At 39.0% G+C, this 15,930-nt stretch overlaps 1 protein-coding gene and 1 long non-coding RNA gene across 5 annotated transcripts in view; one reads left to right on the top strand and one right to left on the bottom strand.

Annotated features, from left to right (window-relative positions):
* LOC126875799 (paired box protein Pax-6) overlaps positions 1–11,390 on the bottom strand; it is a 58,305-nt gene extending 46,915 nt beyond the window's left edge. For 2 of the 4 annotated variants that reach the window (XM_050638708.1, XM_050638736.1), the window contains exons 1-2: positions 10,681–11,388; positions 1,789–2,095 (exon numbers count right to left, since the gene is read on the bottom strand). In XM_050638708.1, coding sequence (XP_050494665.1) covers positions 1,789–1,801 — 13 coding nt within the window. In that variant the 5' untranslated portion in view covers positions 1,802–2,095; positions 10,681–11,388. Of the gene's footprint in view, positions 1–1,788; positions 2,096–10,680 lie in introns of all 4 variants that reach the window. The other 2 variants (XM_050638718.1, XM_050638729.1) reach the window with 2 other exon arrangements.
* A 481-nt stretch (positions 11,391–11,871) lies between these two features.
* Positions 11,872–14,181, top strand: LOC126875916 (uncharacterized). The gene is made up of 2 exons (XR_007693763.1): positions 11,872–12,035; positions 14,069–14,181. It is a non-coding gene; the product is annotated as an uncharacterized LOC126875916 (long non-coding RNA).
* Positions 14,182–15,930: the final 1,749 nt, after the last annotated feature.

The following is a 15,930-nucleotide window of genomic DNA, read 5'->3' as shown; positions in this document are numbered from 1 at the left end:
TTGGAATAAACAATACATTTTTGATAGGTTACGATTGGACTAACATCAGAATTACTGGCACCTAATGAATATTAAATTAACTTCATTGAAAATATTGATTTTTTCTTATGACATATTTTTACACAACCGGGTATCCCATTTTCAATTGCATAAAAATTTGCAACATAACTCAAATACACAAACATCCATCTAATTATACAGACTCAACTATTCCATAAGTTAATTGAAATATTAAATCGTATGCATTTTATCATCAAGAGTCTTGTTCATAGCAAGAATTCAGAAATCTGGTATAAAAATAAGGGGACCTATCTAGGTGGTCAAGTAGATCGAAACATCCAGAGAAGAGCTCGTGTTCGTCGGCATTTTGTATCAGAGCAAGGCTCAGAACTGATTCAAGGAACCGGGCCCTCGCGTCCCGGTTGGAGACAACTCGAAATCCATCCCGAAGATACGACCATCGTTCAACCCGACTGTGTATCGATAAAAAAGAAGAAAAGGAAATAAAATATCCCCGTGTCTCGGGTTTCACGGTACACGGTACAAAGTTGACGCTAACGATCGCTGACAATACGAAAGGCGACCGACGCTCGACCGCATTGTAACGGCCTTCTATTAGCACAGTCAACGAGATACAAGAGCCGGATCGTCCAGATACCGCATCTGAATGACAGATAATCGGCCACCTTTCAGTTTTCTGAGTCTCGTGATTTCCACTCTTTTTCTTATTCCTGCACGAAGAAGAACTTGTCTTCTTAACAGGTTTGAGAGACGTTCGTTACCCTTTTTTTCTATGGAATTTTATTGTTGTTACTAAATAATATGTCAATAAAACGTCATGTTGGTAAAGAAGAAAATAGTAATGTGGTAAAAATAAAAAATTGCTTTGAAATACGTGAAAGCTTGATTAATATAGCTTGTAAGGAAAACCAAATAAAGAGAAGAAAAAGCTAAACTCTCAATTCATCGAAGCACAGATTACAATCGAACACTTTGGCGCCGGGATGTTGCGCAACGGTAATTCTATCTGTGGTGAATGAGTTTTGTAATATTTATAAATAGACGTGTATAAAATGACAATAGTGCATTTGTAAAACTTTCGTAATTAAAATTTGTTTTGGAACGGTTACGCATTAAAAATTGTTATACCACAGTAAAAGCAATATGTATGCTTTACGATTGACCTTAACTACTTGTCTTATAACATCGACCAACCCACGCGATAGGAATTATATTTTAAATGTCAAAAACAGTTTTATTGAGTTTTAACTTTAATTTAATAAATTACGCGCTTTCAAATGACTGACTCTAGACTCTAATTAATATAATAACCAAAAATCTTGCAAGACAAAGAATTAACAGTCCATCGCTTACGCTTAATTCACCGCTCACACGCAAAATGACAAAACGAAAAACACAGCATCCAAAGCTAACTCAACTTATAAACCATAAAATTCAATAATCAATCGACGCTAGATACATAATAGATCGATCTCCTTAATTTTGCCTATACTTCAAAAAAATATAATCGGCAAATCAATAATAATATATATTATATAATGTGTAGTATACATACACATATAATAACAATTGATCATATTACATATCAATACAATAAATGAATACCAGGTTTACATTTCCCTAATTCTGCCCACAATACAAAGGAACACAACCCCGCATAAAAAAAGATGATAAAAAATATCAGGCAAAAAAAAGTTAACAAAAGCCCGAGAACTTTCGGGTCGTGGTGTTTTTAGCCGCGTAAATAAACAAGCTCGTTTGACCAACCTTTGTGTGGCATCTTCCAGAAGGGCGGTTCGGGGGTGGGCGAGCAAGGGTTAGCCACCCCCGCGCCCAACAGGGTTCTTGCCGCGTGCAGCGCCGCCGCCGCCGCTTCCCTGCTCCGCGCTGCCGTAGCACTTGGCGGGTAATCCGAAGCGCTGTCACTTCCGGCGATGCCGCCACCGCCACCGCCGCCTCCGCAAGGACGAAGGTGCAGGTTCAGCCGACCGCCGCCGACCGTTCCACCGCCTCCACCGCCTCCTCCGCCGCCGCCTCCGCCACCGCCGCCACCTCCGGCCACGCTAACACAGTGCTGAAAGGGAGAAATCAACGATTTCTTACGTCTACCATTGATTAATTGGTCGCGGATAAACGTTTGAGAATCGTTGACAGTAATATTTGAAAGAAGAGACATTTACATCGTGATTAAGAAGTTTTGTATAAGAGTTATTTAAGCCTTTAGAGTTTCTGAGGCAGATACTCTACACAGCAATAGGTCATGCGACACTTTGGATGAGATTTATATATCGTGTGTGTGTGTTTTCCGTAAGGCGCTAGATTTTCACAGATTTTGTTACATTTTTGTTTAATATTTGAAAATGTGATTGAGAATTTGTATGTAAAATTTATTCAAGAATCTCTTGTAACTTTGGATAAGATACCGTGCGACGCAATATCGTTCATGCAACGCTTTAGATAAAATACGCATAACGAAACGTATAAATAAAAGTATGAATGAGTTTTATCGTAGCAGTTGTGCGTTGAGTGGTTACAATACATTATTTTACAAAAATGTCCTGCACTTCTAGTTCTATTTATGAAATTCATATTACATACTATCTAACTGGAGGGTCATTTACGATTATGTTACCAAAATGTAGACAATTACGTACGCGAAAGACGCACGAAAGTCATTTAAAGAATAATATTTCAAATTTTGGCAAAGAGAACAGGAAAATCGGATATATATGCAAACCACGCTGAATGAAAAACAGATTAACTTCGATCGACGATAACGTAGTATCAGAAGCAAGACTATTATCGAATATTAGTTTATTCGATAGTACAAATCAATAACACAAAAAATTGTTGAATACGGTTATCTGACATTGAAATTTACAACGTGATCGAGAAAAAGCATTCGAAAATAAAATTCGACACTATTGTGTCAGCGGTATAGCTAACACTATACCATATTTTATCTACTTTACTTTCATAAACTTCCATCGAATACTGAAAGCATTTTTACTCTATGTATATTTACGCGTTGTTAATGAGAATTTGTAATAAAGAGGCACTCTGTGCAGGAACTACTAAAAATGGCAAAAATTACGTGGAAAATAAGAAAAATAGCGATCGCGCCGCGATCTTATAACATCAACGACAACAGGAAGTCACAAGGACATAGAAGGCTAATGCATAAGATTTACAAGCGAGAGCTTGCACGCCGGCGTTTCACAGAAACAACCTGGTGTTTATTCATACTAAACGAAGCACATGCTTCCGCCTTCGAGATTCTACTCCAACGTGAGCACGCTGCTTTTCATACATGTTTCTTGTTTCACTTTTTGTTCTAAATAAAGCAAGCCAACTTCATTATAGCGTACAATGTTGTTTGCCATTCATATATATAAGTATATAGTTAAAAAATATGTATATATTCAAATTTGAAATACTACAAAATTAACTCCTTATCATACAAAGTTCACGGGGAAAAGCATTATAAGTATATTTTTGTCCATTTTCTAATTTTAATGATACTTTGTGATCAAAGGATTGTAATATGCTATATAATTATATACTTTATAATATACTATAATTTTAGTATAGATTAATTTTTTAAAAGTAAATAAAAGCTAATAAGTTGAAGTCGTGTTAAGTTGAAGTTCAAACATCCAATAAATAGAGAATCTTGGCAACATGGGATTGATTGACAACGTATGTATAGAATTTTAAAATTCTTTCCCTAAAAAACAGGAAATGTATATTTCTCCCTGTAGCTTTTACATTTATGATTAACTTCTTTTCTAACAAATTTGTCGAATGAAATTTTGCTGATTTCAACAAGAAAACATTTCTTCTTCAAAACTCGCCATAAAATTAACTCGATACAGAATAGTTCTTTTCAAATCTCGAGTAATATCCCGCTTCATGACTTCTCCTATATTTTCAATAGAGAAAAAGCAAACGCTGCGAACCGTGTTTCGCTTAAATTTCGCTTTCACGGAGGCTCACACCGTGGCAGCACGAGTCGACGAATGTCTCGCGTTTCCTACTGACGACTTTCGTTAAAGCTTAATTTCGACTCGAAGCTGACGGTTAAGCGGACCGTTGGAAACACAAGAATTACGTGTCAAGTGGCCCCCGATGGATTAAACGCGGATGGAGAACGTTAACGTTTGAACAGACTTCTTTTTCTTCTCTTTTACGCCAGTAAAAGCCTGATTTTAAACGAGCATTCGCAATTTACCGTCGCCGAGTGCAGAAACAGGCAAAGAAGCGTATTTCCTCGGACCGTTCACACTCTTACACTTTAAATAGTCCGATCCGTTGAGATGCTTAGTTTGAATGTGAACACGGACGCGCGAACTCGTGTCGACATCCAGTGAAAAGCTGAAATAATTTCTTAACCTCGCGATGTTTCTCCAACAATGGCGTTGTTAGCCAAGCGGACGAACGTGAAATGTTGGTTATTACAAAACGCCGGTGGAATTTCTGACACTTCTGTCGACGAGACTTTCCGTTGGCATAAATTAATTAAAACCAGGATGTTGCGTACTGATTAAGTAGAAGATGATTGCTGTGTATTGTGCGATTTCAAGGCCTCGGAAGGGTGAGAGTACCGTGTTTGACAATTGTGTCAACGATCATTAAGAAAGGAAAGATACCTTAACAGAAGGAAGTTAATGAACTAGAGATATTGACAATCAGGAGAAATATACGTTTATTTTTATGTACCTTCATTCATACATTCATTGTTGTATAGAGTGTATCTAACGTAAGAGGTTGTAATAATGACGATACTATTGTGTTGTATACTAATGAGTTGTAGAATTTTCATTTCTGACCTGAAGATCTAATACAAAAAAAAATTGCCGCAGGTATTTCGTGAACTCGTATATTATTAAATTCGTTCGTTAAGGATTGATAATAATTGACTATCAATAAACAAATTACTCGAAGCATTCCTGTTGAAGAAAGATGAATGAAATATGCGAAAATAATTTTAACAAATTTGCATTTCTTTTAATCTCACAAATTTGTTAACCTAAGCCAAAATCGACATAAACACCACCTACCCTTCCTCCAGTAAATCGTATCAGATTTATAAACTAAAAAATCCACAGTATTCAGGAAACGCAACAAAAATGTCTGGTCGTAAATCTGTCGGATTGATAATCGCGATACATTAAAAGCGCACGTGTGAAACATTCGAAGAGAAAAAAAGTCAAATTTCGCCGGGCGACGGGCCGGGGTTTCGCGTAAAGGCAGATCAATGTTTCCGCATGAAACACATCGAGCCGACTATCAAAAATAACCGGCCGATATTGTTGCGAGCGATTTCATAAGCCAACGGTAAATCACGAGAACTCGATTTGATCTCTGTACTTCTGCACGCTCTTTCACGTGCCCTTCCACGCATACAAAACAGCGGCCGCTTCAAAGAACATAATTCAGGGGATTATCGCACGCGCGCGAAACGGGACAAATATTGGCACCGTCAAAACTGGTTCGCCGAAAGCAAATTTCAAAGTGTACCAGAAAATAAATAACGCTGTGGTGAATAATAAACATCGCGGTGTCGACGGTAAATTTTTCCATTTTTCCAAGCTTGATTACGCCGCGCATAAATTTATCGTTCGTCGCTCTCTACCGTTGTTTCGAAATTGCGATCGAAAAGCGGATCAAAAACACACGCGACGCGTTGTATTTTGCGTACGAAAAAAATTTTACTCGTTACAACGTCAGTTGCTATGTGAACATTATTTCTGATTGTTAGATTCTAATTGTTTATTTGAGATTCTCATTCCCATCATCATCGTGTTTATGTATGTGTTTGTAAGAGACACTCGCTGCGATATGAGAAAACATCAAATGTCGTTACTAGATGTCACTACATTCTACAAACCATTTTTGCTTTACATAACTGCTGTTTTATCATGTGAAGAATCTAGATTAGAATGATCACTTTGATTAAGAAAATCATGCATATCTTATAACACTTATATTACTTTTATTCATTTACAATGTTCTACTAAACTAATAGCAACAAATAATCGCCTAAATTAATGTACATATATAATGATATAACACATCCTATACGAACTACACAAAAAAATCAAAAGACTAAAACAAACAGATACCTTTTTCTGTGGATAAAAAAGAAATTCTTTGTCAAGATAAACCAGCATTCTCTGATCATATACATAGCTATTAAAGCAGCCCTAGTAGAAAACTAAGTATATCGCGAAACCAGATCTGCAGAATTACATTCTAGCCCATTTACAACGCTAACAAAACGTCGCATGATGCACAGTTCAAACGTGATCAGCGTGTGTTGACGCACGAAATCGTTTGTTCCGCTGAAAGCAAGAAGAGCTTTTACTATCGACCGTGTAATTTAACTCTTGCACAGCCGAGATGGTTGCGGTCAGCACAGTGTTTACATCGTCGGTAATATGCTCTTTGGCGATCGGGACAGCTCGTCCGAAGGCGAGTTTACAACGTGCGACGCGGACGCACACCTACGCGTATTCCACCGTCGCTTTCGTTCATCACGGTTAATCACGTCGCGGTTACGATAAGTGTTAATTATGGTTTTCGGTCCGCTTCGTAGATCATTAGCTCCTTTCATCTGCATCGCGGGAACGTCACGACGAAGGGGGTCACTGGACGGTTATAGACGACGATCCAGCTCGATCAAAATGTGCAAGCTGTACACCGACATCGACTGATTATAGGTTACAACGCATTGTATCGCGCTAAACACCACATTTACTTCAAATACCCAGCGCGACTATCAGATTATGAAATGTAATACGGTACTATTTATCGCGTTCATTGCTCCTGCTATTGAAACTTTGTTCAGCAGAAACCACCAATCCAAAATCCACGAATTAAGAGTAATATATCGTTGACTCTCCTCTATTCCTGTATTATCTCATGATTTTAAATCGCAGATAATTGAAATTAAATATATTAATAACGAATTCGTTAATATATCTTCAGTTTTAAAAAAAAAGGAAGAAATTAATCGACACAGAGATACATACCTACATAAATGTATTATTCGATGAGCCAGAATGCACCCGGTATAGTGTGTTAAGTATAAGCGTGTTTAAATTCTCACAGAAATTAAATCTGCACAAAATTTACTAATTATGTACTCGGTTTCTTGGGTCTCCTACGTCGCGTGTTTAGAAGAGTCTGCGACACATTAAATTACTTCGTTTCGTTAGCCAGTCAGTCTGAGACACTTTACGCGAAAAATTACCACGGGGTAAGGTTTCGTCGCTTTCTCGCAACGGGACGAAAAAACAAGTTTCAAAGCGACGGGTCCAACACGTAACGACATCCTCGACGCTCGATTTACAATTAAATACAGGCGGGCGCACGCTTTTCCTTTCGGCGAAAACGACTTCCGGTGAAAAATATTTCGCGATTTTGTGGCCTCGTTAACGAGAGATCGTTAAATGCAAAGAGGATTTTTGTACATTAACCTAATGCCTGACAATTTTCGGTTCAGGACGCACAGTAAATAAACATGAAATTACGATGCCTCTGTTCGAGGACCGTCGGACGCGGAATGCGAAGGAAAGCGAGAAAACGAGCCGCAACTACTCTCGTTAGAAGCATACGACCCACGGCTAACTTCGTGCGGTACTGAACATCACATCTCTCCGACAGGTTGCATCTCGTTAGGCGGAATGAACGATAACTTCGAGACGATGCACTGATGGCACGCAAAACAACACTTCCCACGCGCATAATAGACCGTGCTAAAGACCTTCAACGCATTGCAAATTATAAGAAGATAAAAACTAAACTGTCATTATACGCGTGCTGATTTCTCATGGTGATTTTCACGATATGTATTAGGCAAATTGTAAAATCCAATATGTTGTATACTTTCTTTTCTTTTCTGTTACTAATTTTCAATGTCGCTTCAGCGCAAATGTGGTTATTAGTGAAGATGATGATGATCAAAAATATTATAGGAATTTTGTTGTAGAACATCGTGAGTTTCAGAAAGAAACTAAAAATTTGTTTTCTCTCAATAAGATTTTCATTTACGGCTTCCCCAATCTGAAAACTAAACTTTGTATATCCTGTATATCCTAATATAACTTTGTATATATGTTGATGGGTCATATTTAAAAATTAGATTGCGGTTAGGTTCCTTTGATTTTTTCTACACGCTAAGCCGTTAGTAGCCACAATTTGTAAAGAGAAGAAAGGTGCATAGAATTAGTAAATGATTTGGATCGGTAAATTTCCTGCGACAGGCCGGTTGTCTCTTCAGCCTGGAGCGGTTCAAGTACAACAAAGGGCTTTACGTGAAATCTCAGAGGTAGACGAAAGCGTTTCTTTGTCGAGCACTCGAAAGCAACGAGGGGACATCTGTTATTTTCCGAGATTGTATCACTTTCAATGAGCGCGCGCGATGTTTCTTTTTTCCCCACCTCTGCAGCTCGCTCGCAGACGAGTCGGCGTTCGTGTAAAAATAATAAAGGCGGACAGGTGTTCGCCGTGTCCGCGCGCCATCGTGGCCCGCGATCCCTAATTCCGTCGACGATGGCATAAATTATTCATAAAGGGAAAATTTGTTTTATTCGTTCGAAATATACTAGCACGTTCGCGCACGCGGTTCCGAAATTTTGAAAGTATAATGAGATGAAAATATCAACGGCGGAAGCTCAATCAACGCGAAACGGCGCCGTACGGAAATTCCAACCTGCCATCGTCGTTCCGTCGTTCTACAATTGATTTAACAGCGTGTTGTTCTTCGAAAGATATCTCTCGCGAAACGAAGGAAGATCCATTTTCAAGATATGAAACGGACGTTTGCTATTCGTAATACGACAAACGTTTATTCTTTGATAATTACTAGACTTCATTTTGATACTTGATATAGTCGGCAAATGCTTCAATTTATCTTATCTAAATCACTTTATCAATAACAATCAGAGTAGATGTGCTTTACTTATTTGACATGTAACATCGTTTCAAATTCATCTATACATTTATTACGTACAGACTTCTACCACATAATCTAGAATTCATTATAATTAGAAAGTATCATATTTAATCTTTAATTCTTTGCTACTTCAGACATTTAACCAAGCTTCTTATCAATGTTGTAACATAAAAAAAATTGTAGTTTTTCAACAACGATTTTGGTGAAGAACTTTATAGTGTCCCGCCTCGTTTATCTTAATTTCAACGAATCACAGCGGATAACCTTAATTTCCTCGATTTCACGTGAAAAAGGTAATTTGGATGCTCGGCAAATTTTCGCCGGCAAATAACAAAGCGTAGCGGCTGCATTATTTAATCCCTCGAACGGTATAAACCCGATGCAATTCACTTTCAATTGACAGCGTTTTTTCCGCGATCACAATAAGCTACAGGAGTGTTAACAGCGCTATTGTGGCTCGCGCAATTTGTGGCTAAGCGTTATGCCGTCGGCATTTCAAGTTATTACGTCTATTCTGGTTTATTACAGTTTCTCATGGGCGAATCTACGCGAAAAAATTTAGTCCATTGACGATTCGGAACGAGCAATCAGTTTCATTGGCTCAAGGCGTAAAATAAGGTATAGTATCACTTGCGGCTATAGCAGTTGCAAAGCACTTTACTTAAAGGATTTACTGCTCACGGAAATGCACTTCGTTTTACAAACTCGGATCGACTGTTTGGTATTTTCGTAAATTATTAGCTTACGTTTCATCTGTGTTTTTTTATAGAAAATATATCGCAGGATATAGTGAATAATTAGCGAGCTTGTAATTAACGGTAAATTGATAAGAAAAAGTTGCACAACGTTAACGAATGACTTCTGTATATAAAAATATTTGGCTCTGTTGCTTTTAGAAACGCATAAAATATAAAACAACTTTTATAGTGATGATCGCAAGATTGTATTAATGTAAGTGGTTTAACGTAAAGCTTTGTTATAAAGAAATTTATCATAAAGATAATATGAGAGGAAATCAGTGCTACTTGAATTTAATAAAAATATGAAAAAATGTGGAAGAAAAGTAAAAGCACTTTCTATTTTTAAGATATACAATATTATTAACGCTATTTTCCTTCCTTGCAACTGAAATACTTTCACAATTAACTATTTAACAACCTAGTAACGAATCCGTCGGCAATCACCGATACAAAACTTTAAAGATGTAATTTTGCGAAATAAATAACTTTTTATAACTTTTCACTATAAAATAGCAAAAGAATGCCATATCATTCAATTTCTATGTGATAATGTTTACAGGAGAGGAAATTCTTACAAGATATCATTGACCGCCGGATCCTGATAACCGACAAGTTTCATACCATACGTGAATTTTTAAATTTCGCGCCTATTTCCAGTTAAATTGAAGAAGACGCAAAAGCAGTTGTAAATGTAACTTGCTTTAGGATCAGCCGTTATAAGTGCTTGATAATTAACATCAGGCAAACCTACTTTTACATTCTTAAATATTAGGAAATACATGAAATTTACATAAAAGAGATAGGAAATCATATCACGGCTTAATTATGCATATGCATATGCACTGTAACTTCGCGCGTTCTAACCTGTGTCTTCCAATAACGTATAATCATCTCTATGAAAATTTACATTCACGACTGACACATCGAAATTTATCGAACGATTAAAACTAATAAACGTACCGTGTCGAGAATGGCCGTGGTCAGGCCGGATCCAGTCACCAGCTAAAAGCACAATCCGCAGCTACGTGTCTCCGCGGGATGTTCACAACACTTTTTGAACGCAGCTCGACCAGCGGAACTATTCGAGCGGCTCGATTCGCCACGACTTCGAAAACAGACGAATCTTGCTGTACGTATCGTAGATCTTCTTGGAAACGGTCTCACTGATCACTGAGAATTGCACAGTTTAAAACGGAAGTGGCGCGAAATGCTCGTAACGGAATTCACCACTGCAGCTTAGCTGCGAATCGATCTAAAACGAAGATTGCCTCCTGTGTTGCAAATCGGCACAGGGAAAATCGACAACCACGGAACGACAACGACGACGACAATGACGATGAACGATTCGTCGTTCACAGAAACACGAACGAGACCCGTGGTCTGCGATCGGAGACGAGGTTCGACGGAACGTGATAGAATGACCGCGTCGCGAGAACAACGTTGCTCTCTACCATCGGCAACGACTATTTCGGTATTTTCGGGCGGGCGAGTCTCGTATACTGTGTTTATCGGTCGTTATCGCGGCAAGCTGACCAAGGAAAACTAGAAGAGGACAATTGAACGTGAGCGTCGGTGAAGAGGAAAGAAACACGTGCAACTCGAAAACAGGGGTGCAGTGACGCGTCACTGCTGCGGTGCGCGGCGCCCGATTGACCATCAGAGTCTGCCTTCCTTCATGCGAAGATCCCTGCCGCACGATTTCGGCACCCCCACCCCTCACGCTCAACACACTCCCAACCGTACGATCTCCCTCTCTATCGGGCTGTCTTCTCTTTCCTTCTTCGTTTCTCTTTCTAACAGCAGGCTCAGCTAGCCCGACGAGGTTCCTGCGCTGCCGGGCAAAGTCGCCGAAGCCGAGGTGGCTGCGAGACCGACCAGCGTCCCGTTTCGCCTGAGCGTGTCTATGGGTGGAGCTAGCGACACGCTGGCGTGGTCGTGTCTCGTTTTCTCGTACATCCGACATTCCCCGTTTGCACCGATGCCGTTACAGTGGGGGAAATCGAACAAGCAACATCGTGCGACGTCGCAACGTTCTCGAGCCTTCACCAGCCAGTATTCGTGCCACACAGCCGCTTTCAACGACGAGGATGTTGGAAATGGGCGGCGCTTCGTGGAGGTGGCGCCCTTTGTCGTTGGACCGCGCCACAGGACGCCATTGTCTGTTTGGCGGCGCAGCACCGCGCGGCGTGCGCGACGCACGTCGACGCCCGGCGTCGCGACGCCACTCTTGCACGCAACGCCGTCGCGGCCGTCGTCATCCTCCTGCCTCTTTTCTCTCTGCCTTCAGCTAGCCGCCCGAATTTCTGCGCCGAGAGGTAAGTCGACGATCCGTACGTATGCGCGTGTGTTTGTGCGTCGTTTACATGTTAGTCCTATACAGGTATGTGTGCATATGTGTGAGTTGTGTGCGCGCACGGACGTGAGGATGCGTGAACGAGATTCTCGTATGAACGTGTGTCGCAATTTGCTACTTTATTGCTCCTTTTCCTCCACCCTTCTTTTTTTCCTCGTGTCTCTTTCCTGCCATACATTTTCCTGTCTGTATAACCGTCTTGTACTGTTTACCCCGTCTTCCAACATAGACAAACATTATTCTTTATGTACACCGCTTTTCACAAATATTCGTTACACATTGTTTCTTTTATACATTGCACGAACACATGTGGACTAGAGTTTTTTAACGTAAAGGCAACGCGAGGAAGTTTCTTAAACTGGAACTGGTGTCATTCGGAAGTATGCGAGACTGAACAATGTCAGTCTTCGACTGCCACCTATGCACACATGCTTGTACTCGCAAGTTTCCTACCTTCCTCTAATTTCCTACTTCGTGGAATACTGCGTTACAGTTAACCTATTGTACCATCAATATGTGTATTTTACGCATACGTATACCAAAGATTCGTCCATCAAAGAGAAACATTTTAATTTCCTACGTACGTACATTGCACTGCTTTCTTTTATCTCAAACAGTTTCTCTGTATGACAATAATTATTCTGTACTACTGATACTTTGTATAAATCGCCTAACCTATGTAAGTACTTACTGTATCATCCACATTGTATATACTTAATTACATAAGACGTGAACTTCAGATCGTGTCACAAGAAGGCAGCATACACGCGAAATAATTGTTCGGACACGTTCGATCGTATCGCGAAGTCGACATCGTTTTGCCCTAGAACAGGTGACTCCAATTACGGTCCAATTACCTGTGCGTTTAATTCTCGTCCGACGCGACGGTTGAGGCGTTAATTCGAGAGCGTGTACTTCGCAAAAAAAAAGGACAAAAGAAAAGAAAAAGAAGCAAGAGAGAGAATCGTTACCAATGACAAGCAACGTGTTAACACCCATACCAAGTATAATGGATCACGACAGAGTGTCGCACATGCATTTCGGATATAAATCTCCAACGATTGTTCCTTCCATTCGGCGACGTACTCGACGCATGAAAAGAAAAAGAGAAAAAACAAACGACTCCTATGGTCGTTAATTATTTTCGAGCGCGAGAGATGCATTCTCGTGCGTGTCCCGATTTTTCCTACCAATCATCGTTTCTCGTTTCGACGTTATTCAATGCCGGATGAATGGCCGATTTAATATTAATTATTGTTTATAATGAACAGCATTTTTTCGTGTCACCTCCTCCATCTTCGTTAGTCTGTTGATCTAATTGAATATTTATAATTGTTTACGTTTCGAGCATGACCATGCTTCTCTCTGCGTTCGTCGGATGATAGATATTAAAGTATTCTAATTATACAGAAAGGACAATATAATGAGATATATTGTATTATGCGTATACTGTTATTTTTATTATCTGATAACCACGGAATAATATTGTAGTAAAATTTAATGACAAAATGAAAATACATATGAACTATGTACATAGGTAACTACTATAGTGGTATGCAAGACTTTGGGTAGACAGATTTTTCACTTTATATTCGAAAAGATATATTTTAAGAAACTTTAATTTATATCATATGTCTATGTAACAATACTTTATTTATCGTACTATTTTCTTATATCCAATACTATTTAAATTATTATTATTATCGTCCCAATATTAGTTAACATTCTTCCAGACATTGTTCTTGAAATATGTACGTATAAAGTGAGAAATCTATCTAGCCAGAAAATCTTACATACCATTGTATATATCGTTACGAAAATAAAAATTTAGCAAGGAAAGAAAGCGACAATCTTACAGCAGCTTCTAGAACGACACAAGAACAATGTATTCGCAACAAGCAGTTTCCACTTCGTTAGTACGAACCTTTCTTTCACGTGCTAAAGAGCAGCACGATATACGGCCGCGACATCGTCTCATGTTCTTTCCTTAAACAGTCGGAGTTTAGCTAAAAAGCCAGCAACCTGCACTCGGCCGATTTTGCCTACACGTGAGTGGTCATACACCGGCCGAACTTTCCGAGGGAAGAACACCGAAGATACACCGCCAAGGACGGCCGATCTCACTAGCGACGCTACTTAATACGTGTACTCGACCGAGTGTGCAATTAATCACCGATCCGTGGGTAATTGGTGCCGGGGCACGGGAATCGATCAGGCCGGAGCATCGACGTGTGCACGGGCCATTCAACGAAAGTTCCGTCACACTATGTTCTGTCCTCCGAGACATCCGGTTGAAAGTGTTTCGTTCAGAGGCTACTGCGGGAAAAAAGGGACCGAAGAGTTCAAAAAATAGACTAGGATGTGACGTTTATACTCTCTGTTCAATGAGAAATCCAATGTGTTAGAAGAGGCAAATGAGATCACGTGATCAGATTCTAAAGAAAACTAGGATCAATTTTCAATTTTGGTATTTTACTTGAAGTAGATAGTTATCTCTTAGCAACTGAGTTTAAATATTGTAAAGATTATAATTCATTATATAATAATTATGAAACAATTGTTGGAACATCGTGTAATCAGTTATGCTTATCTCTTATCAATTGGACTCGTTGGACAGAATAAGAACCTGGAAAATGTAACAAAATATAAATTAGAATTAAGCTTAGAATTGAAATTAATCTTATATATAAAAAAAATAAATAAATTGTAATTGCGGAACTAAAAAGGGAATAAATAAACTACCTTTGAATTATTCGATACTAATCCTTCGATCTCATCCATAGATTATCAACAACAGTTATTAACGATACGTTTCGGGAAACTATTTCGCGACTTCCTTAGCATAGAGAAATATTTTCCCAGAAACTTTCAACAATAAAATTATGCAAGCGGAAAAATCTACTTGCAAGCAAAATTCTCGTATCATTTCACTGATCAAATCGTATGTGACTCGATTACGTACATAGACAGTCTTCTCAGATGAAAGGAGGAAACAGAGTACGAAAAGAGAGAGGAGAAGAGGAAAAGAGAGGAAGATGGACGATTACCAGATATGTAACTAGATTAAAGTAGAACGGGTAGATGGGTAGCGGATAGATACCTATGTATATAATTATGTCTCGACGCTTGAGTGACACTTCTCATTTATTTCGGTCGTTGATCCCACAACTGAGCACCCTCTTTACGCGTGGCTCCCGATTAAAATGCTCCGCGAATACAAGCATGGATCAGACGATTCAAACGATATTTCCGCTTGTACTTCTTCCTCTGAATTGTTTGTAACCGTCCCTATATCAACACAGATACAAAGAACCCCATAATCATCTTCTTTCATTTCTTTTTGCCTCTTCTCGTACAGTTAATTTGTTTCCCAGAAATATTATCCGGGGTCTTTGAAAATGCAGTTTGCCTTTTTAACGAAATACCCATCTTAAGCAAAGTATTTACCATTTGATTCGAAGGATTCCTGTCAACAGGTTGTGAGCTTCTAAGCTTTATCCTATAGGTTTGGGTCCTGAATCTTTAAGAATGCTAAATGGCCATTACCCGCACTGGTTGGCTACAAAAGTGGGTTTCGTTGGAAAATTGGTTAAGTGGGTGAAAAATGACCGGTATAATCCGTATAACAAAATTCTATTCTTATATTTTGGTTTTGTTAATATCGAGCGGTGCTCGACTCACTGATAGATGTTGTTCATGTAAATATCATTTAAGTTTGGCTGAATCTTTATGTGTCACATTGTCAATATGGAAAACAATTTAGTTTTTGAAAATATAAAAAAATATAGTCTTAATATTAAAGTACGTTTCAGTAATAACGGGGAAATCGCTTGATCCCTTGATATCCTTCCTTCTTT

Source organism: Bombus huntii, chromosome 2 (genome assembly GCF_024542735.1).
Source record: "Bombus huntii isolate Logan2020A chromosome 2, iyBomHunt1.1, whole genome shotgun sequence".
In the NCBI taxonomy this organism is placed as follows: Eukaryota; Metazoa; Arthropoda; class Insecta; order Hymenoptera; family Apidae; genus Bombus; species Bombus huntii.
Note: the sequence above shows the minus strand (reverse complement) of the source record. Positions and strands in the feature narration are given on the sequence as shown.